At 37.6% G+C, this 25,312-nt stretch overlaps 1 protein-coding gene across 1 annotated transcript; it reads right to left on the reverse strand.

Annotated features, from left to right (window-relative positions):
- Positions 1–21,029: 21,029 nt before the first annotated feature.
- Positions 21,030–23,317, reverse strand: LOC123906439. Its single transcript, XM_045956344.1, has 3 exons — positions 23,047–23,317; positions 22,900–22,944; positions 21,030–22,664 (listed from the first exon to the last, which is right to left on the reverse strand). The coding sequence occupies exons 1-3, from the start codon at positions 23,200–23,202 to the stop codon at positions 22,284–22,286; spliced, it is 582 nt and encodes a 193-aa protein (XP_045812300.1). The 5' UTR covers positions 23,203–23,317; the 3' UTR covers positions 21,030–22,283.
- Between the last annotated feature and the right edge of the window lie 1,995 nt (positions 23,318–25,312).

Genomic DNA, 25,312 nt, shown 5'->3' on the forward strand with positions numbered 1-25,312 from the left:
AAGGGGTTAACTGTAACTTGGTCAGATGAAGATTCTGAAGGAGAAGCCGATACTGCAAAAGCTATACATGTATTGACAAGTGTTTGCACATCTGACACTGAATCATGTGAAGAAGAACTAACCTTTGATGAACTTGCTGAATCATATAAAAAGCTGTGTCTGAAGAGTGCAGAAGTCTGTAACACCCCGAACTAACTACCCTTAAAAACGTGATCTTAAAAACTTTTTAAAGATAAGTAGCCGGAGCGCTACGGAAAACATTTTCAAAAACGATCGTGCACACGACACGAAACGTCGCAGCGGAAAACATAATCATAAAGGATTTTCAAAGCAATGAACAACATAGTTCAAAAGATAATTCATCTACATAAAACATAAGTTAAGATGTTCGCATCGATATACGACGGAATACAAACGATCCCCGACTCGATGTTACAAATTACCAGAGCACTAATATACATCTCAACCAAACTAAACTTAACAAAACTATACAAAGGTAGCCTACACTAGCTCCTCACCAAAAGTGCTCCACACCAAAACGATCTGCAGCTAAAGCTCGATCGAAACCTCGACCTGAATACCTGAACCCCCAAAGGTCCAGCACATAACAAATAGGTAGAGAGTTAGTAAACATAATCACATACATACGAATATAGAAACGCACCTATATTCAACCTATCACGGATTACTAACTCACACACATTCCTCAATAAGTAATACACCAAATAACACATCCTCACAAGTACACAACCAGATAGTTTCACGTCGTCTCGGACAACACAAAGAACTCACATAACACATAACACATAATTGCACATTTACTCAAATGCGACTAATGCCAAACATTCAATGTCATGCCAACCTAGACACGACTAATGCATGTGGTACCATCTTCTTTATCAAGGAACTTACCATTGATATCCTTCTTTATTGGACAAGTCCAATATCCTTCTTTATCAGACAAGTCTGATATCCCTAAATAATGCATGAGTTTATGAATGCCATGCATTTACCAAACATATGATAATCACTTAGCACGAAGCTACCGCTCACTACGTATACATGGATAACATAATCCATTAAACTTCTTTATTAGACAAACTGATATTCTTCTTTATCGGACAACCCGATATACAAACATACATATACTTCTTTGACATTTTATATAAATGCCATCACACAACACAATTATTAAACATATAATAATTCCAAACCAAAACGAAACCAAATACATGGATACACACACTTTACAAACATCAGCAAAAATTGCTGTCACAGAGGCCTTCGCTAAGCGAGGGCTTAGCGAGACTTGGCGAACCACACCAGGGAGTCACCTGCTCATGGCGAGCTTTGGCGAGCTTCAGCGAACCTGTTCGCTGCAGCGAACTCTTGGTCGCTTAGCGAACTACACCAGATAAATATCTGTTCTTGAGTTTCAATAAGGCGGTTTAACACTCAAATCCATCAAAAATACATCTAGACATGTTATAAATGCATAACAAGTGATCAATCATGTATATACCATACATATATACATGGATTAACATTCACAAACACCAAAACACATCACACATACAAAATCATGTCAATTTCTTGCAAAATAAGCAAAGTTGCATAAACATGCAAAACCATCACCAAACATATACATATTCCCTCCTAGATGTTCATTAAGCATACTAAGATGAAAAGACATGTTTATGATAAAGAAACTTCACCCAAACCCCAAAGAAATTGGATGAGAGAGTTCAGGAATGGAGGCTAGACACCTCCCCTCTCTTGGATCACCCAAGCTTATGCTTAACCACTCTCACCTTAGATTGAACGATGATTCTTGGCTTCTAAATCTCTTCTCCTTGCTCGTGCTCTTCTACAAGCTCTCCTAGGGTTCTTGCTTTGCTCTAAGCTTACAAACCTCAACTTCTCATGAAAACAAGTTATGATACTATTCCTTAGTTTGACTTGCTACTTATACCACTTCCTATTGGTCATGAACCAAGCCCAATGGCTTAGGCCCAATAAGCTCTCACACGCCCCAAGCCCACTAACACGACAAAGGTTTCGCACACAAACTTATGTTCGCGATAAATAATAATAGGTCGCGTAAATAAATATTTAACACTAACCCAAAATATATGCAAATATATAAAATATCGATTTACTAAAAATCGGGTCGTTACAACTCTACCCCCCTTAAAAGAATTTCGCCCTCGAAATTTCCTAAGAGATAAAACAGAGAACGAACCCTCAACGCGGCATCTTCGGTTTCTTGCATACCGGACTCTTGTGACCTTCCTCGCCACAATTGAAACAAAACACTTTCACCCGACAAGCATCGGCCTTGTGCCCAAACTGACCACAACTGAAACACTTGTCGCTTCTCCTCGGGCAATCATATGACATATGACCCCGCTCTCCACATTTGTAACAACTTCCACTTCCTTGCTTCTTCTTTCCACTTCCATTGCCCTTGTTCTCATACGGCTTACCACGATCCAAACCTTTTCCTTTCCTATCATTCAGAACCTTATAGTAGTTGGTCTTGGCTTTGCTATCTTCATCACAAATCCTTGCCTTGGTCATAAGGGTCGGAAAATCCCTGATTTCAGAAAATCCAATCAAAAGCTTGATATCCGGACGAAGTCCACTCTCGAACTTGACACACTTATCCTCTTCGGCTTCCACCGTGTTGTAGTGTGGACTAAACACACACAAAGCTTCAAACTTAGCCGTATACTCGGCGACCGATAAATTTCCTTGCTTGAGCTCCATGAACTCGATCACTTTCTTATTCTTCACATCAGCCGGAAAGTACTTCCTTAAAAATTCCCTTTTGAAAGTTTCCCAAACGATGGCAACACCGTCCACTCCTATCCTGAGTCTCACATTCCTCCACCAAACGATTGCCTCCTCTCTAAGGGCATAAGTTCCCAAAGTAGTCTTGTTCTCTTCGGAACAACACATTGCTTCAAAGATTATCTCAACCTCATCTAACCACTTGATAGCTCCCTCCGGGTTATAGCCTCCGGTAAACAGAGTTGGTTTATGCGACATAAACCTTTCCAATCTTTTCTCACTATCCCTTTCCGGGTCATTATCCCTTACCACCAATGTAGTCAAAGCAGTCAAAGCTCGTGCAATCTGAGCGTTGGTCCTAGCAGCAGCCATGATTCCTGAACGAATCACAACTCGACGTTAGAATGTATTAACAGTGTACCCAACACATGCTTCATACAAGAGAAAGAAAATCCTAATGGCTCACATGAACCGACCTGCTCTGATACCAACTATTGTAACACCCCGAACTAACTACCCTTAAAAACGTGATCTTAAAAACTTTTTAAAGATAAGTAGCCGGAGCGCTACGGAAAACATTTTCAAAAACGATCGTGCACACGACACGAAACGTCGCAGCGGAAAACATAATCATAAAGGATTTTCAAAGCAATGAACAACATAGTTCAAAAGATAATTCATCTACATAAAACATAAGTTAAGATGTTCGCATCGATATACGACGGAATACAAACGATCCCCGACTCGATGTTACAAATTACCAGAGCACTAATATACATCTCAACCAAACTAAACTTAACAAAACTATACAAAGGTAGCCTACACTAGCTCCTCACCAAAAGTGCTCCACACCAAAACGATCTGCAGCTAAAGCTCGATCGAAACCTCGACCTGAATACCTGAACCCCCAAAGGTCCAGCACATAACAAATAGGTAGAGAGTTAGTAAACATAATCACATACATACGAATATAGAAACGCACCTATATTCAACCTATCACGGATTACTAACTCACACACATTCCTCAATAAGTAATACACCAAATAACACATACTCACAAGTACACAACCAGATAGTTTCACGTCGTCTCGGACAACACAAAGAACTCACATAACACATAACACATAATTGCACATTTACTCAAATGCGACTAATGCCAAACATTCAATGTCATGCCAACCTAGACACGACTAATGCATGTGGTACCATCTTCTTTATCAAGGAACTTACCATTGATATCCTTCTTTATTGGACAAGTCCAATATCCTTCTTTATCAGACAAGTCTGATATCCCTAAATAATGCATGAGTTTATGAATGCCATGCATTTACCAAACATATGATAATCACTTAGCACGAAGCTACCGCTCACTACATGGATAACATAATCCATTAAACTTCTTTATCAGACAAACTAATATTCTTCTTTATCGGACAACCCGATATACAAACATACATATACTTCTTTGACATTTTATATAAATGCCATCACACAACACAATTATTAAACATATAATAATTCCAAACCAAAACGAAACCAAATACATGGATACACACACTTTACAAACATCAGCAAAAATTGCTGTCACAGAGGCCTTCGCTAAGCGAGGGCTTAGCGAGACTTGGCGAACCACACCAGGGAGTCACCTGCTCATGGCGAGCTTTGGCGAGCTTCAGCGAACCTGTTCGCTGCAGCGAACTCTTGGTCGCTTAGCGAACTACACCAGATAAATATCTGTTCTTGAGTTTCAATAAGGCGGTTTAACACTCAAATCCATCAAAAATACATCTAGACATGTTATAAATGCATAACAAGTGATCAATCATGTATATACCATACATATATACATGGATTAACATTCACAAACACCAAAACACATCACACATACAAAATCATGTCAATTTCTTGCAAAATAAGCAAAGTTGCATAAACATGCAAAACCATCACCAAACATATACATATTCCCTCCTAGATGTTCATTAAGCATACTAAGATGAAAAGACATGTTTATGATAAAGAAACTTCACCCAAACCCCAAAGAAATTGGATGAGAGAGTTCAGGAATGGAGGCTAGACACCTCCCCTCTCTTGGATCACCCAAGCTTATGCTTAACCACTCTCACCTTAGATTGAACGATGATTCTTGGCTTCTAAATCTCTTCTCCTTGCTCGTGCTCTTCTACAAGCTCTCCTAGGGTTCTTGCTTTGCTCTAAGCTTACAAACCTCAACTTCTCATGAAAACAAGTTATGATACTATTCCTTAGTTTGACTTGCTACTTATACCACTTCCTATTGGTCATGAACCAAGCCCAATGGCTTAGGCCCAATAAGCTCTCACACGCCCCAAGCCCACTAACACGACAAAGGTTTCGCTCACAAACTTATGTTCGCGATAAATAATAATAGGTCGCGTAAATAAATATTTAACACTAACCCAAAATATATGCAAATATATAAAATATCGATTTACTAAAAATCGGGTCGTTACAAAGTCTGCAGAGTCTCTGAAGAGCAAAAAGAAACAATCACTAAGTTGCAAACTGAGAGAGCTGCTAATCTGTCAAGAATCTCTGAATTTAGTACTAAATGGGAAGATAGTTTCAAGATCATTGAGGAACAGAAGGCAACTATCATCAACTTAGAAGCTGATAAGATCAAACAACTGACTGAGATAGCCCATCTGAATGAAGAGGTAACTGAATTAAACTCTCATCTTGAGAATTTAAAGAAGCATGTTCTTAGGCTATTCAAAGGAAGTGATCTAGATGAAATCCTGGAAACTTTGCCTGCTCCTAGTAGATCCAAAACAGGCATTGGGTATGAATACAAAAATGTTAATAGGATTATGGATTACAACAAAGAAGGGAAATATATGCCTGAGATAAGTAAACAACCGTCTCCAAAAATGCATGACAGGATGTCGTCACACCTGTCTCCTAGACAGCAGAGACAAGTGTTGCCACATGTGGCACCACATCAGCAAAGATGGCAGAGACCTAGGTTTATACCTAGACCAAGAAGCAGGTACCACTCATGGAGATGTCATCACTGTGGAAGAAAGGGGCACATAAGGCCCTACTGCTACAAATTGTATGGGTATCCAAGTGAAATTCCACAAGAATCTGATCCATCCATTACTAAAACAAGGATGGAATGGAAGCAAAAAGATGATACAACCAATACCAAGGAGTATACAGCTGAAAGCAGTGGGAAAAGTCTGATTGCCCATACGTCACTTAGAGCCTCATCAAAAGAAGACTGGTACTTTGATAGTGGTTGTTCCAGACACATGACTGGTGTTGAAAAGTATTTGAAAGAGGTAAAATCCTATGCCACAAGTTTTGTGACATTTGGAGATGGAGCAAAGGGGGAAATCAAAGGTATTGGAAGACTGATTGACCATGGTCTACCAAAAATTAAAAATGTTCTCCTTGTAAAAGGACTAACTGCCAATCTAATCAGTATAAGCCAACTATGTGATCAAGGCATGAAAGTCAACTTTACAAAAAATGAATGTCTGGTCAGCAATAATGAAGGAGACATCCTTATGAGGGGTGTTAGATCAAAAGACAACTGCTACTTGTGGATCCCTCTTGAAGAAGCTAATGTATCTACATGTCTCTTAACTAAAAATGAAGAGGTTAAGCTGTGGCATCAAAAATTAGGACACCTTAACCTGAAGAGCATGAAGAGAGTCATATCAGAAGAAGCTGTCAGAGGACTACCAAGCTTACAGATACAGGAAGGCAATATCTGTGGTGAATGTCAGATTGGGAAGCAAACCAAAGTGTCGCACCTAAAGTTGCAACACTTGTCCACCTCTAGAGTTCTTGAGTTACTACATATGGATCTGATGGGGCCCATACAAGTTGAGAGTCTTGGAGGTAAGAAATATGTTCTTGTTATTGTTGATGACTTCTCTAGATATACTTGGGTAAATTTCATTAGGGAAAAATCTGAGACTTTTGAAGAATTCAAAAATCTTTGTGTACAACTTCAAAAAGAGAAAGACTGTGGTATTGTAAGAATCAGAAGTGACCATGGTAAGGAGTTTGAAAACTCTAAATTTGCTGATTTTTGTGCTGCTGAAGGAATAATTCATGAATTTTCTTCACCAATTATACCTCAACAAAATGGTGTGGTTGAAAGAAAGAATAGAACCTTATAGGAATCTGCTAGAGTAATGTTGCATGCCAAAAATGTTCCTTACAAGTTCTGGGCTGAAGCCATGAATACAGCATGTTACATTCACAATAGAGTAACATTAAGAAAAGGTACTGCTACAACACTGTATGAACTATGGAAGAATAGGAAGCCTACTGTGAAGTATTTCCATGTGTTTGGGTCAAAATGTTATATTTTGGCAGATAGAGAACCTAGGAGAAAATTGGACCCCAAAAGTGATGAGGGGATATTTTTAGGTTACTCAACCAACAGCAGAGCCTACAGGGTTTTTAACTCCAGAACAAGAACTATGTTGGAATCAATTAATGTTGTTGTTGATGATAGTGATACAACAAGTGCAGATCCAGCTGAAGAGACAGATGTCATAACACCTGTCCCAACACCTGATGATGATCAAACTGAACCTGAACCTGATCAACATTCTGAATCTACTACAGAGGTTCCTAGACCAAACAAGTGACCATCTACCAGAACACAGAAGAATCATCCTCTGGAACTTGTCATTGGAAATCCAAATCAAGGAATTGCAACAAGAAGATCAAAAGAAGCAATCTCCAATTCATGTTTCATATCAAAGATTGAACCAAAGAATGTTAAAGAAGCTTTGACTGATGAATACTGGATCAATGCTATGCAGGATGAACTAACTCAGTTCAAAAGAAGTGAGGTATGGGATCTAGTACCTAGACCAGATGGTATAAATGTTATTGGTACAAAGTGGGTGTACAAGAACAAAACTGATGAAAATGGTGACATTACTAGAAATAAAGCCAGACTTGTAGCACAAGGATACACCCAGATAGAAGGAGTAGACTTTGATGAAACTTTTGCTCCAGTTGCTCGCTTGGAGTCCATAAGATTACTCTTGGCTGTGGCATGCATTTTAAAATTCAAGCTATATCAAATGGATGTGAAAAGTGCATTCCTAAATGGCTATCTAAATGAAGAGGTATATGTTGAACAACCAAAAGGGTTTGTAGATCCAAGCTTTCCCAACCATGTTTACAAACTAAAGAAAGCACTCTATGGATTGAAACAAGCCCCTAGAGCATGGTATGAAAGACTGACTGAATTCCTTGTCAGCCATGGATACAAGAAGGGTGGGAATGATAAAACCCTGTTTATAAGAGAAGAGAAAGGGAAGTTAATGATAGCTCAGATATATGTGGATGATATTGTATTTGGTGGAATGTCGCGACAAATGGTGGAACATTTTGTGCATCAAATGCAATCTGAATTTGAAATGAGTCTTGTAGGAGAGCTAACCTATTTTTTAGGTCTTCAGGTCAAACAAATGGAAGACACCATATTTATCTCTCAAGAAAAATATGCAAGAAACATTGTGAAGAAATTTGGAATGGAAGGTGGTAGTCACAAAAGAACACCTGCACCTACACACTTGAAGCTTACCAAAGATGAGAAAGGGATTGATGTGGATCAAAGTCTCTACAGAAGTATGATTGGGAGCTTGCTATATCTCACAGCTAGCAGGCCTGACATCATGTTTGCAGTAGGTGTTTGTGCTAGATACCAATCTGAACCCAAGATGAGTCATCTGACTCAAGTAAAGAGGATCTTCAAATATGTCAATGGAACATGTGGCTATGGAATTTTATACTCTCATGGTAATGATTCTACCTTAATTGGATATTGTGATGCAGATTGGGCTGGAAGTGCTGATGATAGAAAGAGCACCTCTGGTGCATGTTTCTTCTTGGGAAACAATCTAGTATCTTGGTTTAGTAAGAAGCAGAATAGTGTGTCTCTATCAACAGCTGAGGCAGAATATATAGCAGCTGGGAGTAGTTGCTCTCAATTGTTATGGATGAGACAAATGTTGAAGGAGTATAGTGTTGAGCAAGATGTCATGACACTTTACTGTGACAATCTGAGTGCTATACACATTTCTAAAAATCCTATTCAACATAGTAGGACTAAGCATATTGATATACGCCATCATTTTATAAGGGAGCTTGTAGAAGAAAAAATTGTTACACTTGAGCACATTGCATCTGAAGAACAGTTAGCAGACATTTTTACTAAAGCTTTGGACGCAAGTCAATTTGAAAAATTGAGGGGCAAATTAGGAATTTGCCTTTTTGAAAATCAATAGCAGTTACTGCATGGAGAGCGTGCAGCAATTAATTTCACTCTCCCACTTTTGGTGCACGCTAACTTAAGGGAGTTATTATTGGTTTTTCAAAACCAACCTATCTTCACGCAAACTTCTCATCTTCTTTTCTCTCTCACGCAAATCAACTCAACTTCCACTTTGTATTTTCTCAGAGAACGTTCAACTTCCATCTTCTTCAATCACAAAATTCACCTCTTTTCACTCACTATGTCTAACTCTGCTAAATCTTCACCAACGAAGACAGATGCTGTACCATCACCACAAATGGCGATAAATGCTATTCCTCTCAACACCATACCTGCCACGAGTCCAACGATGAGGAGAAAATCAGTTGCAAAGAAGGATAAATCATCGCGAACAAGTACAAATCCTTCCTCTCCTACTGCAATTAAAAGTTCAACGCGTAAAGGCAAGAAAGGGAAAGGTGAATCGAGTAAGCCTTTTACAATGTCTGAACTTCACATTGATCCACTACCATCAAGTGGTGTTGCAACGCCTGTCGCTAATCCTACAGTTGAAAGTGTTACTGCATCTGGTAAGATTTCTGTTAATTTAGGTCTTAATACACCAAAATCTGATAAAACCCTAGGTGTAGAGACCCCAGCTATATCTGGAAATTTGGGGAAAAGTGTTCCTAACTCCCTTGTTGTTGTTGATGATAATATTGGTGCTTCTACTGAGACCAATAATGATGTTGCTGATGAGTCCATTAACAAAACTGCTCCTGAGACTCATGTTGCGCCAAGTGTTGCAACACATGGCGCTACGCCAAATGTGGTGCCAGATGTTACCACATCTTTGGCACAAGAAAACCTTGTTGACTATTCTGAGTCTGATGAGAGTCCCCCACCTAAGGCTACTGATAAAGAAACTGTTCCTGATAAAGTTGTGAATGAAACTCCTGAGGTTATAATTGTTAATGAAAATGAAACTACTGTTAGTGATAGGGTTGTGCCTACAAATTCTGAGGCTAGTGTGGCTAGAAGGACTAGAAGTAAGGCTGGTAAAGGGGTAGAAACTGCTAACACACCTGCCCAAACACCCAAACCTTCTAAGACTGGAAAAGATACTAGTAAAAAGCCTCTTTATGGACCTCCAAAACCTGTAAGTAAGGTAATACCTAGAACAGAAACTAGGATAAGGAAGGCTCCACCAACTAGTGATTCTGATTTTGAGCCAGAGACAGATGTTGCTGCATCTGGCAGCACATCTAGGAAGAGTATAGGAAGGAAGAAGTTCCCTCAAACTGTTCCCTATGCTCCTTTAGATAATGTCTCATTTCATCTGGAGAATGGGTCTGCAAGATGGAAGTATGTGTATCACAGGAGGTTAGCTCTGGAAAGGAATTTGAAAAATGATATTCTTGAATGTCCAAGTGTTGTTGAAGCTCTTGAGTATGCAGGATTAATGAAAACTGTGGTTGGTTTGGACAAGTGTTATGACAGGCTTGTGAAAGAATTTTTGATTAATGTGGCTGCAAACTGTAATGATCCAGCAAGTCCTGAATACAGGCAGGTATTTGTTCGTGGGAAGTGTGTTCAATTCTCTCCAACTGTGATCAACCAATATTTGCAAAGGGATTCTGATGAAGTGGCTCCTCTAAAAGTCGCAGACAATGAGGTCTGCAAGGTCCTCACAGGTGGCAGGATCAAGGTATGGCCAAGCAAGGCAAAATTGGCTGCAACTTCTCTCTCTCCATTTTATGCTGTTTTGAATAGGATAGCTGCACACAATTGGGTCCCTACAACCCATTCAGGTGATGTAGCCAGAGGATTGGGAAAGTTCATATATGCTGTGGGTACCAAGGCCAAATTTGATTATGGATATCATTTCTTTCAAGAAACCTTAAGTCATGCCCTGACTTATGCTGTTGAGAAGCCAGTTGCTCTCCCTACTCTGCTATGCAATATCATCCTTGAGCAACACCCAGATATACTAAGAAGTACTGATGTTCCTTGTAAAAGGAAAGGGGTGTTGGTGATTGAGCAGAGGCTGCTGGATGGGACAAATGCTGCAGCAGGTGTTGGCACATCTGTCCAGGCTGGTGTACTTTCAAGAAAGCAGATGATTGCTGATCTTACTGAGACTAGCAGAGCCCTTGAGGCAAGAAAATTGAAAATTGATCGTGTGATTGAGGCACTGAAGGCTGAGGAGGCTGCTGAGACTGTTGAGGGTGAGCCTAATGAACAAGAAGGAGAAGGAACTAGTGACTCTGAGGATGGCTCTGAGGATGTGATGGAGGACTCTGATGAAAGTTCTTCAATATGATTTCTGATGTTTTTCTTATGATTTTCCTGATGTACTTTTGGTGTTTCTTTGTTATTACCTTTTTGGGCAAGGCCCTGAATTTCTAGCACCTGTGTGTGCTCTATGGTCTGTAATAACTACACCCTGACACTTCTATTGTCTACTACACTATGATTTCCTATGCATGTGTTTGTCTAAATTGTGGCTAAAAAGGGGGAGTAGTGTGTGTAGTGTGTGTGTGTGTGTGTGTGACAAGTGTGTGGACAGATGTTCTCACATCTGGTGACTGTGTTTCCATGAATTGTTCGTATGCTCGTATTGAGGGGGAGTGTGAGTAATATGCATGTACTGAGGGGGAGTAGTGAATATTCTTTCTTTATCTGGTGTACGTATGCATGAATTCAGGGGGAGTGTGAGTGACTTTATCTCTTGATCGCCTGAATGTATTTGATGACAAATGTTGTGCCAAGTGTTATGGCACCTGACTAATGAGTCCACTATCCATTATGACTGAGAATTTATTTTTCTCAGATGTTTATGGGGATTTATTTTTCCCTGTTGTTCTTATGTTGAAGAAATACGCGTTAAACTATTAGGAGTTTATTTCTCCTACTTCTTAGCATCTACTTTGGGAGTTTATTTCTCCCTTGTGTTGTTCCATAAGGCTAGATGTTTTATTCCGCTGTTGCATTGCCTCTGATGCTACTTGACTATCATGGAAGTATTGATTATTATGTGTTACTTTCTTTCCTAGTTGTGTGAACATGTTGACTTGAAGGAAAGGTAATACTGTATCTCTCTATATACTGGTCTAATATTGTTTTAGCCAAAATTTGCCAAAGGGGGAGATTGTTGGGTTTTTGTATATTGGCTACATTTTGCAAAAACATATTTTAGCCAAGTGTTGAGACAAATGTGCTGACCCCAAGTGTTGTGACAAATGTTGGGACACTTTGGAACGACACCTGACTCTGTATCGTGCGCGCCAGCTAGCGGGTTTAAATTTCTACTCAATCTTTTGAAGATCTGTTTGAAGAATTGTTTCAAGGTTTCTTACAAAGGAAGGCGCACGTGTTTAATGTGTTTCATGAGGCAGCCAAACCCTAGTTTTATTTTCCAAAGGAATTATATTTTTGGAAAATATATTTTTGCGTTTCAAAAATATAACTATTGTTTTCAAAAATATATCACAGCTGCCGCAATTCTAGAAACCCTAATTTTGTCTTGAAGCCCAAGTCATTCTACTGCTATAAATACGAAGGCAAGCATATGGTTTCAAGCATCTAAAATCGTGTTCTTACAAAGCATGTGTTTTAGGGATTTTAGAGTGTTAATTGTGAGCCTATCTTGTGTCTCATTGATGCAAGCTTAGGACCTGAGTGTTATTGAGTTGTAAAGTGAACTTCTCCTAAGCTTTGAAGTACGGAGATTGTTCTATTGTGTTGTGTGGTTTACTCGCAAGCTTTTAAGCAAGAGTGAATCCTAGTTTCTTAGGAGTGTGTCTCCACCTGTTGTGATTGTTGAATTGAATAACAACGCTGTCTGTGTTGTTAAGGTGGGAATTGGGACGGGGTCTCATATCTAGGAGTTCCTAGGTAGAAGGGTCATTGGGTAGTGATTAAGTGAGAAGTTGTAAACGGGTGAGTTTAGCTTCGAAGTAATACTGCTGATAGTGGACTTCATTCCTGGATTGGTATCCCCCAGAGTAGGCTTTAGGCTGAACTGGGTTAACAACTCTCGTGTGTTATTTACTTTACTGTTTGTATTGTTTTATGTTATTTGCTCTGTTTATAGACAAGTGTTGGCGCACCTGTAACAACATCTGTCTACAACAGACAAGTGTTGCTACACCTTGAGCAACACCTGTCCACTGTGTGCCAGGAATTTCATTGGTAATGATCCGAACGATCAAATGTTGTTAGTAGCAATAACAGATGTTGAGGGGTAACGACCACGTGAGCATTTCTGTAACTATAAATAAATAAGATAAGACTTCACACGCCACCTTGTTGTCTACACTAACGAGGTTACTTATGCACATGAATGTCCTTACATCATAATGTTTCTTCGGCTAGGATAAGGGCATAACCTTCAGTATTATTTTCGGTGTTTATTCATACCCTTGTGAGAACTTTTGTTGGGGGCTGCTCCAAATACTCAAACAAGAAGAAGATGAAGACGGACATGATGATATTGCACATAAATTCAAAAGTGTGTGTGAACACACTAAACTTTAGGTTCGATTCGCCCCCACCAGTTTATGCAAATGGGATAACCAGTGAATCCCCTTCATGATATTTTGGAAACTGTAACATCGGAAGCTAACGAGGGTGCAGGGAGTGGTCGTCGGTGCATGAGGCATGACAATGTGCGGCTCCCGGCAGCTTCTAGGCAAGAACCGAATTCACATAGGAATGAGAGGGATCCTGAGGTTGTGCAGGTTTCAGATTGCATGGTGGAAGGAAGGCTTATAAGGATTGATGGGTACTACCTATACCAACAAGATGCATCTTCTTTTCGGTAGCCTATTCCATAAGAACTCCACAGTTAAGCGTGCTTGACTTGGAGTAGTATTTGGATGGGTGACCTTCTGGGAAGTTTCCCGGAAAGCGTGTGAGTGAGGACAAAGCACGTTGAAAGGACTCGTGTTGGTTTGTGGGGACAGTCGGTCATCCTGAAAGCAGTTTGGGATGTTACAGAAACCATCATATGAATTGCATACCCATGTGAGTAGGGATGTTAACGAGATGAGAAATGAGCGGGAAATGTTTTACCGCACAGTCCTCTGCCATTTAAATTTCATCCTCGTCCCAATTTCTCGCTTCAGAGAATATTTTGTAAGATTAAAATTAGAGATTGACATATTATATGAAATTAGAACACACTTACTTGAAAATCATGATAACGAATAATCATCGTTATCAGAAGTGCTAACATTGGAATGACTAATGTATTAGACCATGTCTTCCTTTGACTGATCACATGCTACAAAATTTAAGGTTATCAATAGGGCAAACCTCAGACAAGCTTATTTCGGTGTATTGCTCGCGTGACAACGTGATGACAAAGGAGATCTAGCCTATCTATTTATAAAAGAACAATCATAGTCATATCATCCATCATGTACACTAGAGGTTGGACCTACACTTTGTTTCTACACAAATCAGAATTAGTGTTCAAAACTCATTATTACTTATCACACTTATTGAGCCTAAGAATCATCAAATTGATCACAACAACATCAATCCGTTTTTATTAAAACTAAAACGCACAATTGATGGTAGCCCACAAAATATTCTAACTTATTCTTCCTCCACCCTCATCCCCGCGGATCCCAACAATTTCCTCAAGGATCCATCAACCTTAAAAAATTTATCAAATTTATAATATTTTCGATCAAACTAGTTGTAAAAAATGTTTAATAAAAAATTAAATAAAAAATTAAAACATTTTATGAATCCCGTGAATTGTGACAATAATAAACATCACATAAAAAAAATTACAAATTGTGTAAAAATATAAATAAATATAACATATAAAATGTAAAATGCATACAGATGTTAATTTAATAAAATGTTGAGTCTTCCACAGTAAAAAATTTCAACCAAACTGTCAAGTGAACTTAGCTTGGTTGGCAGCGACATTGCATTATATATGGGTGGGGCCGAAGTACGAACCCCTGAAGTGGAAGAAATAGTCACAAGAAAGGGGGGGTTTGAATTGTGACCCTTTTAAAATTAATCCTGCACTCTACAAAATTGATCTCAAGTGTATACTTGGATAAATGTTAGTGAATGATAAAACAGATTGTTCTGAGAATGTTCTTCACTGCATGAGAGTTCAAATTAAATGTAAATCAAGTGGTGTGTGTGATGTGTGTTTACAGTAAATAAAGAGTTAAAGGTAAGAGAGATTCACACACAAAAGTTATACTGGTTCACCCAAATGTTGGGCTAGTCCAGTCCCCACGCCTGTGAGTTTTCACTATGATCTTTGGATACTACCGATCTCAAATACAAATTTTCTTTGATCTGAACCAAGATCAAAAAACTTCTAAGCCCTACAAGCTTGATCTACCTCAGCCTTACAGAGGTGTCACTCACTCAATAGTTACGTATTGACTTGAGCCATCTTCTTTTACAAAGGAAGTTGTTCTGGATCTAAGCTTATACACAAACTCAAAACTAGTTTGAGAAGCTTATACAAAATACACTCAATACACTCAGTAATATTGTGATCCAATAGGTTGATAGAGAGCTGGAGTGTGAGTGGTAAAATTGAGAGACAAAGATATAACCACTTAAAAGTGGGTTATGTTGAAAAGTGGTCTCTTGAGAAATTTGCTTGTAGAAACTCAAAGGTTGTTTGAGAAGCAAATAGAAACACTCACTAAACTCAGAAATATGATGTGAATGAAGAGCTTGAGTTTGAGTGATGAAAGAAGAGCTTTATGACTTGTAGACAAAAACAAGTATTTGATGATTTTTTGGCTTAAACTCTTGCTCTTTCTCTTGGATTTGCTTGCCTTTTATAGATGCTTGCTTGAGGTTGAAGCTTGGCCTTCAAGTATATCAGTTAGAGGGCAAAAAAGAGCTGTTACTCAGTGCTCCACAAGCAGCAGACAACTTCTGCATATTTGACAGGTTCTCTGTTCAGTCTTGGAACAGTCTTGAACTTCATTTTGCTTTGATCCACAAGAGCCAAATATGTGTGAGCTGTAAGCAAGTACAAATGAGTTGTTTCCTGCATCCTTCCAATGTCAGAGGTCAGATATAGCCGTTTGGAACCTCAGTAAAAGGACTCATGACAGTTGGAGATGGTTTTGCAAAACTGTGTGCAGGAACGTTCTTGAATCAGTCTTGAACCAGTCTTGACTGTATCAGCAAATGTGATGAAGCTTCATCTCTATTTCCTTTGTGATATGCAGCTGTTCAGTAGGCTCAAGGACAACTCAGAGATAGCATTAGCTTGGGAATAAACCAGCTGGAAAAGTATCAAGGCATGTAGGACAAAAGTGTACTTGTTATGACACTTGCATTGAAGAATGTTTCTTCTCAAGTACAATACAACTCATAGTTCAAAGAGTGTTGTTGCAATCTGATTGGCCTATGATATATGATCAGATATTTCAGTTGGTTGATCAATGCCATAAAAGATCATGAATGATCAAACTCATAATTCTTTGCATGAATTATGACTAGGAAAGCATATACTTAAAATTCCACCAAGTGTTGTTGATCCCAAAAGAGATTATCTTCTGTAGAGATTTGATCCATATTTCCTTTGTAAAGTGCTTATTTGTTTTGTCCAAAGTTGACTTATAAAATCAGAAAGCCCTTAATCCAAAACATGCTTATATTCAAAAGTGCAGTCTGTCTGTTAAGAATGTTCTCAGATCATTCTTGAAACAGTATCTCAAGATTTTCTTAAAGTGGGATATTCATGTTACTGCAAAACTTTCCACAATTCCTCTTGATGTTTTGCACACATTGTTGCTTGTTCATTGAGTACTTTGAGATGCTTTTAGTGGAGGCGTGGGAGTACTCATCATGAGGATTATCATTTTCTAGCTTAGACAATGATTGAAACTTTGATGCCTTGTGGTGCATAAGCTCCTTTGTAAATCCATGGAAAATCATTCTTAGATCATTCTTATCTTGAGAAGCTAAGATGAAACTTTGAGTAGGTTTTGAAGATCTTCAACATATGCATCATTTCCATTGATGTTAATTGTAGTAGTAAATCCTCAAAGCATGTAACAAAACTCAATGTGAGCTTTGATATGATAACATCAAATATGTTCTTCTGTAGCTCGTGATGCAAGTATTTCCATCAACTATGATCTTCATATTCTTCCTTGAATCTTTAATACTCATTGTGAACCTTGTGGTGATGAGGAAGACTATTAACCATGAAACTTGCTTTTTTGTTTGAATCTTCAAATGAAATCTCTTATGATTCAAACATCCTTTAAAAATATTCATGAAGCTTGTGATGCTATTGTTATGATCATCTGATGCTACTCCGATTCTTTCAATGTTTGAGTATATAAAATGCACTTGTTGATGTGAGTGGCTTCTAGCTTGTCCACTTTTATCATTACCTATCTTTCAACAAAAACTCAAGTGCAAACATCAGTAGATCACCATTCATAAAACTTAACATTTATTCCATAAGGTTTGTTGTCATTAAAACACTAAAATGGATCTTGCCTCAACAACCCCTGTCATTCATCTTCTTCTTTTTTTTACGCAAAAGACAATATTCGTCCATTCATCCAAATTTAGAGGGAATACATCAATCAAAATCATTACATATTCAATTTCACTAAAAACCAAGGTTGTCAGAACCGGACCGGTCATCGAACCAGTGAACTTATCGGTTCAAGGTTCAATTGGTCGGACCGGGGTTCAATCGGGTCGGACCATTTTTAATTAAATATATATTTTTATATTTATATTAAAAAATAATACATAAAAAATGTTATTAATAAATATTTCACACCATGAAAATGATAGATTAATAATTTTTTTAGTAATAATTACGTGAGAAATAATACATATGAAACATACTTTTTGTATTTTTGTAATACATATAATAATTATATAATGCTATTTTTTTATGATTGAGTATATATATCGGGGTTAGTAAAAAATTAAATATTATAAAATAAAAAAAATTAAATAAAAAAAAGCTTTGATTTTTATGACTGGCCCAAGCCCACTTATTCACCTAACCCTAAATTTACTAAAGTGAAATGAAGCAGCCGTATCCAAATTCCAAGAGACAAAACAGCAGCAATCACTTACATATTCATTCCCTCATTTTTTTTATTTAATTGGAAACCAAACGAATCTGGAAACCAAACGAATCTATTTTGGTGTTGAATGTTGTTGCTGATTTCAGTTTTTTTTTAGAAAAAAAATAAAAAATTCCAGAACCGCCGAACCGCCCCGGCCGGTTCACCGGTTTGACCCGGTTCCGATCCAGTTCGAACGTTTTTTTGCCGGTTCTTTTGCTGTCCGTTTTTCAGGCATAACCGGACCGTTGCAACCTGCGGTTCGCGGTCCGACCGATCGGTCCGATTCGGTTCTGACAACCTTTCTAAAAACTAATCCGAGTTAATAGCATAAAACGGGTTAATGTCTTTGACAAAGCCTAATATTGATTTGACAAATTTCAAATGTCTTGGATAATCATGTATTCGGATCTGTAACGTTGATGATGCCAAAGTAATTGAATCTGCACTGGATTTGGATCGAAACAAACCTGCAAATTTGAACAAAGAACAAACATCGTACCAAGATAAGACAAACACCGTACTAAGACGGGACAAACAAAACAAATACTCCACACTAAGATAGGATTAAAATTTAAAACAACACCGGATAAAACAATCACAAGAGAAAAACTCAAATAAAACCTAAAAAGTGTGTAAATATCACTTATTTAAATAAAATGAAACAAAAAACAATCGAGAGGAGGGATTCCGGATCAAAATTGATCCTAAATCACCCCTGGCTAATTGATAAAACAAATAAATCAACCAAAAGAAGAAGGGTTTGTGCGGCGGCAGAGAAAGAATACGGTTGAAACGCTGCCATTCTTATGTTTTATCGTCTGTGAGAATACTCAAGGTGAAATTTTTGCAACTATCCTATTCCTGACAAAAAAAAAAAAAAAAGGTTTTCAACCAAACCAACCAACAGCCGACGGTTAAGTTTTCAACCAAACCAACCAGTGCACCCCTTGGAAGAGATTAACGGAGTATAAGAATATTATTTTGATTTGATGTTGAACAGAGACAACGTTGTTGAGAACAGATTAAAGCAAATGAAACATGACTCGGAAACACCGTTCATATTCATATGAATCTAAACATCGAAGTAAAATTCCAAAACAAAAGGTATTAGAAGAATATGAAGACGACGACAACAATAATAATAGTACAGATGCAGACAGTGTTGATTCTGAATACAACAACGAATCTCAGGAAGATGAACACCAACAGTTTGATGATGAAACAGAAGAAGAAAAAGAAGAAGAGAATGATGATGACGCTGTTTCTGAATCCTTGTCCAATGCACCACATGGTAAACCATCTTTCTTACATGAAACACACAGTGATGATGTTCCAGAAAGCCCTTCAATTTCTGCTTCTAATATCCCAAATCCGACACAACCCGTGAATGCATACATAAAAATTGCTCCCTTACCCATTTTTCGTGGCACTCCAAACGAATCTCCAATAACCCATTTGAGTCGTTTCAACAAAGTATGCAGAGCAAACAATGCATCTTCCATTGAAATGCAAAAGAAAATCTTCCCCGTCACACTTGAAGAAGAACCCGCACTCTGGTACGACTTAAACATCGAACCTTACTACCTTTCTCTTTCATGGGACGAAATCAAGTTATCGTTTTTACAAGCATATTACGAAATTGAACCAATTGAGGAGTTAAGGACAGAACTTATGGGGATTCATCAAGGTGAGAAGGAACGTGTTAGATCCTACTTTCTGAGACTACAATGGATTTTGAAGCGGTGGCCGGAACATGGGTTGGAAGATGATGTTATCAAAGGGATATTTTTGAATGGATTGAAGAATGAGTTTCATGATTGGGTTCTCATGCAGAAACCGAAATCTTTGATGGACGCATTGAGATTGGCATTTGATTTTGAGCATGTGAGAAGGATTAGGGGAAAGAAGGAAATGGTTTCTACTTGTGGGTTTTGTGAGGGGCCGCATGAAGAGAGTATTTGTGGGGTTAGTGAAGGGATGAAAGAACTATGGAGACAAAGTGGGAAGAAAGAGGGAAGTGATAATAGGGCTGCCAAGGATCTTTTCAGATCGTTTTCTATGGGGGAAAGTAGTGGTCTGGGGAAGATTGAAATGAATGAAGGTGAAAAGGTTGGAGAATCTGTGGTGGGGGGAAGTATGAAAAAAGACGTGTGTCAATGCACAAAACATATGTGTAGGAAGAAAACCCTTTCAAGGAACAGCAGCCTTGGAAATTGTGTTATGCACACATAGACCTCTATTTAATCAGCGGGGAAGTTGTTCTGTATATCTACTAATTTTGGCATAGGATTGAATTACTTTGCATGAAAAAAATACTTTGCTATGAATTAGCAGTGATTGGTTTGCAAATAGATAAACGTAACAACATCCATGGTTAGATGGTACTAGTATTTCATTAGGATTTGTTATTGTGCAATAATCTTTAGACTATATGGTTTATAGGTATTCTGATTTGGTTTTGATTGTTATTCAGTTCACTATATCCCTTTCCATTGTTGATTGGACACAATTCCTAGAAGGGGTAAAAAAAATCCATTTCTATGGCCTATTTCATCCCCAAGTTTTACTTCCTGTTGGAGAGAAATTGTATTAAAGAGTATTGTTGTGCATTTCTTCTTCCATTGAATACTGATGCAACTACTCATGGAAACACTTCTATTTGAAGATTGATTAATCTTGGATAATTCTTACATAGTATTTTGAATTTGAATCCTTACCAATTATGTTGTCACAAAATGTGAACTATATAAGGCAGTAGCCGATATTGCTTTTCTGAGAGCCTTGTGGTTAGGGGTGGGCATAAAAACAAAAAAACCAAACCAAACTTGTGAACTGAACCAAACTAAACCATTTAAAACTGAACCAAATTTTAAAAAATAAAAACCAAACTGTTTGTGATAACACAGTTCAGTTAACCAGTTTGTTTTGTAAAAACTATGTGAACCGTTAACTGAACCAAAACCAATAAACCAAAATCACTTAAACTCTAAATAAAATTAAAAACCTAAAATCATAATTTGAAAACCATATAAGCCGCAGCTCCTCCGCCGCAGCTCTTCTACTCTTCTCCTCCGCCGTCACCGACCTCATCACCACCGAACTCCACCGCAGCTTTGTCCTCTCTCGCACCACCTCGCGCCTCCCTTTGCTTCGTCTGCAACTCCACTGAACTATGTCATTTTGAGAGCAGGTTTGAACTAGTTGTATTTCTTTAGTTGTTGTGACTAGTGCCAATTCATGAAAACGAGAAAGATCCAAAGATATTGTGTTAAAATGATGAGAGACATGAAGATGGCATGGGAATAGATAAATGATGATGATGGTTTGATGAAGAAGTAGAATTACCTTAAATAAATTGTCACAAATGTAATAATTATTATTATTATTAGGTATTATTATTATTATTATTAAGACTAATAAAGATGCAGAATGAAAAGCGAGGAAGAGAGATAGAGTTTTGAAGAGCTTATAGAGAGAAGGGGAAGATGGTGGCGTTGGTTCAATTAAATCCAATTAAATTAAAAACGGCTTAGTTCGGTTTTTTTTTACACAAAACTGGTTAACTAGTTAACTGGATCAGTTCAGTTTGGTTCTTGTTAAACAATTATGGTTTGGTTTGGTTCTAACAAACTGAAAAATAGTTTGGTTCAGTTCACATGCAGTTTTGGTTTTAAACCAAACTTTGCCCACCCCTACTTGTGGTATAAATACTTTCTTCTATGTTTAAATTAGGAAAATCATAACTATTGAATCTTCCATGCCTGACCAAATACTTGAGTCCAAAAATGATGAACCTGTTGTTGAATCTTTTGAAAATAATGCATTATGCTTAAGTAAATTCAGTCATAAGAGACTATTCTTACTAGTAAGAACAAGAATCAAGCATACATCAAATAGAACTAATAGCTATCCATATTCCTTATTATCTTAGGGAAAGGATCCAAAGTAAAACCACAAAGCATTTAATTCAAATACAGAAACTCCTAGTAGAGAATACTGATTCTGCAATTCACCAAACATGTATAATACTGATACTGATATATGAAGCATCATCATATTCACTCTCTTTTAACATCTTAATCCAATTCTAACATTGATTATAGAATGATAGAGTCAATTATTCAGCAAGAAGCGAGTGAAGCAGAATCAACAATTGATGTGGAACTATAAAGAGCTTGAATACTGCCCCTCTTTCGCCTTGGCACCATTTTCGTAGCTTCTAACCTACGCTTAAAAGTTTCAGGGATGAGACCACCGCTTTGCGACTGCGAGTGGTTCACTACTGCGACACTCTTATCCAAGGAAACAGGAAACGATCTCTGATCATCACAGCAGCCGAATTTCTGGACAGAGGTGACACAACACTCTGACCAATTGAGATCGCCGAGATCTGCAACCGCTTCCTCCACTGTCAGTACGGCGAACGCCGAAACGTTCTCGGAGAGAGTAGATCGTGGTAGATCCACCAGATCTAGCGCGTCCACAGCATCAGTCAACACTTTCTGCGAATTAGATCCAAAATCGGTTTCGTAAATTTCTCAAAACGAAATTATTCATCAACAATCTCTAGTTCTTTGAAGATTTACAGAGCAACAACAATAATAATAAAAAATAAAAAATAAATAAAATAACTTCGTTCAACTAGTAACTACTACAGATCAGCGATGATTACAATAACTAATATATCTTCTTAATTTAACTAAACAGTTGATTTAAAAAAACAGAGAGAATTGGTACCTTAGGAACATGGTGGATTTTCTTGAAGCCGTGAATACGGATGACCTAATTGAGTTGAATATTCAGTAGAATTTAGAAATTGATGAAAAATATGAGTAGAATTTTAAGATTGAAAATTAGGTTTGATGTATATAGAAGGAATTGAACCTGATTGAGTTGATTCATGGTGAGATCGATGGTGTGGCGAGAGTGGAGGAGGTGAATGTAATCTTCGAGGCAGAGCTTGTCGTTCTTCGCGGTTCGCTTCTTGGAGGAGGTTGAGTGTGACACCATTGCCATTCCTATAGAGAATTCTTCTGCCATTGTGATTTGATTTCAATTCAAACTGAAAATGTGAGGGAAGTGAACTGAAGCGCTACTTTTATACCCCTTCTCGCGCGTTTTGTCACGAGTTTGTTACTAGTCCGTTACTATTTCTAGTTATTCTTTACCTTTTTTTTTTTTCTTGCGGGAGTTGTGCAATTTTTTATTTTTATTTTTTTTTTAAAAAAGGAATTTTGTAAATATGAATGTTGTAAAAATAATCCAAACTTCCTCATATTAATGTAAACTATAATATATCATTAATTAGTAGAAATTTCATATAAATAAGCACTCCCTCCATCTATTCTAAATATAAGAAAAAAAATATTTTTTTAATTCATTAAATAGTTAATGAATTTACCCGTCGTTAGTTGGTTCAGTGGTGATTGGCGCTGCTGAACTTGGTAGGAAGGACCGCGGTTCGATCCTCCGAAACTGCGATTGAGAGGGGGCTAGAACCACTTGATGTCACCCAGAACTGACTCCCGAACCAGATTATAAATCAGATTTATTAATTATTCAATGAATCTAAAAAATAATTTTTTGTTTATATTTGAAACTACGGTAGAAAAAAAGTTGACTGCATGACCGCACCATAGACTCTGATAGTCAATATTCAGAGGTTCATAATTTTAAAAGTTGTAATTTTTAATAACTTTATGACAAATAGTTATTGGGTATATATAATTGGAAAATATCAACTGAACTTTATGCATAATTATTTGTTGATAAAATGACACATACATGTTTTATGCAAAGTCAAGGAGATTTTTTTAATGTGTCAAACTCAAAGCCAAAGTATGTATGTATGTACTGTATAAGAAAACCCTTATGCTTCAAGTAGGCGATCTTGATCGTTTCATAGCCTTCTATCAAAAAGTGTATGGATTTACAGTTTTCATTGTGATGGTTTAGATGTGAACATGTAAAATAGCTAAATATTTTTCTCGTCTTTATTGATTTTAAAGGCTGCCGGCCTGAAACTTCTGCATAAGACAGACAACCCTGTGGGAAAGGTAACAACTACTTGTGGCTATTAATCAGATGCATGACTATATATGTGCTTTTGACATTACTGTTTTGATTGATGTTTGTAATTTCTGCATAATAAGGATTATGATGGTTCTCGCCATTGATTATGATTTTCCAATACACAGTGGCCGTGTTGGGGTATGGTCCTGTCCTAGAACCTAACATATAACTATGGTGTCACTAATTAATTATGATAAAGGAAAAGGTTATACACAAGTAGATTCCATGCTTTTCTATCTTTCAGAAGAGGATTTTGTGATTTTTGCATGGTCCTCCATCAACGTATAATGCATGTGATTATAAGAATATAACTTTTTTTGTGTTCGAAGAACAGATTGCAATAAGCACAAATGATGTCTATAAGACTGCAGAAGCAATCAAATTAAGAGGAGGCAAGATTATCCGTGAAGCTGGACCCTTACCGGGCATCAACATCAAGACCGTTGTTTGTTGGGACCAGGGACGGATCTAGACATGAAAATCTAGTGTGGCTAAAATCTTAAAGTAAATGTAACAAAAAAAAATATAAAAATTAAGAAACAATGAGCATAAAAAAGATAATGTATTTTTTTGAATTGGCTAAAAATTGAAGCAGTGCACCAGCACAAGAAGTGTTAGAACATCAAAGTACAGAGAATAAAAATAAATAAAAGGGCAGGAACCAGGCCAGAACAGAAAATAGCAGCAAAAAATAGCAGGAGCAGCAAAAATACCTCGTACTAGGAGCAGAACAGTTTAGCCCATCTGTGATGCAATACAGGAAAACAGAGCAGAAAATAGCAGCAAAAAACTAGGAGCAGCAAGCACTTGTTCTTGATACAAAAGTTGAAACTAATAGCAGAGAGAAATACACATTTACAACGAAAACCGTCTACCATCCATTTGTTGAAAATGATCTAAAATGACATCATTATCAATTGTTGCAAGAACATCTCTTTCTATAAGAGTTACAAGACGGTTATTTAACCATTCATCACTCATTTTGTTACATAGCAGACTCTTTACTCATTTTGAGGGAGTATGGTTACACGCTATGTACATCAAAAGCACAAAACAACACACAACACAGTCACAAAAC

Source organism: Trifolium pratense, linkage group LG2, assembly GCF_020283565.1.
Source record: "Trifolium pratense cultivar HEN17-A07 linkage group LG2, ARS_RC_1.1, whole genome shotgun sequence".
NCBI classification, from domain to species: domain Eukaryota; kingdom Viridiplantae; phylum Streptophyta; class Magnoliopsida; order Fabales; family Fabaceae; genus Trifolium; species Trifolium pratense.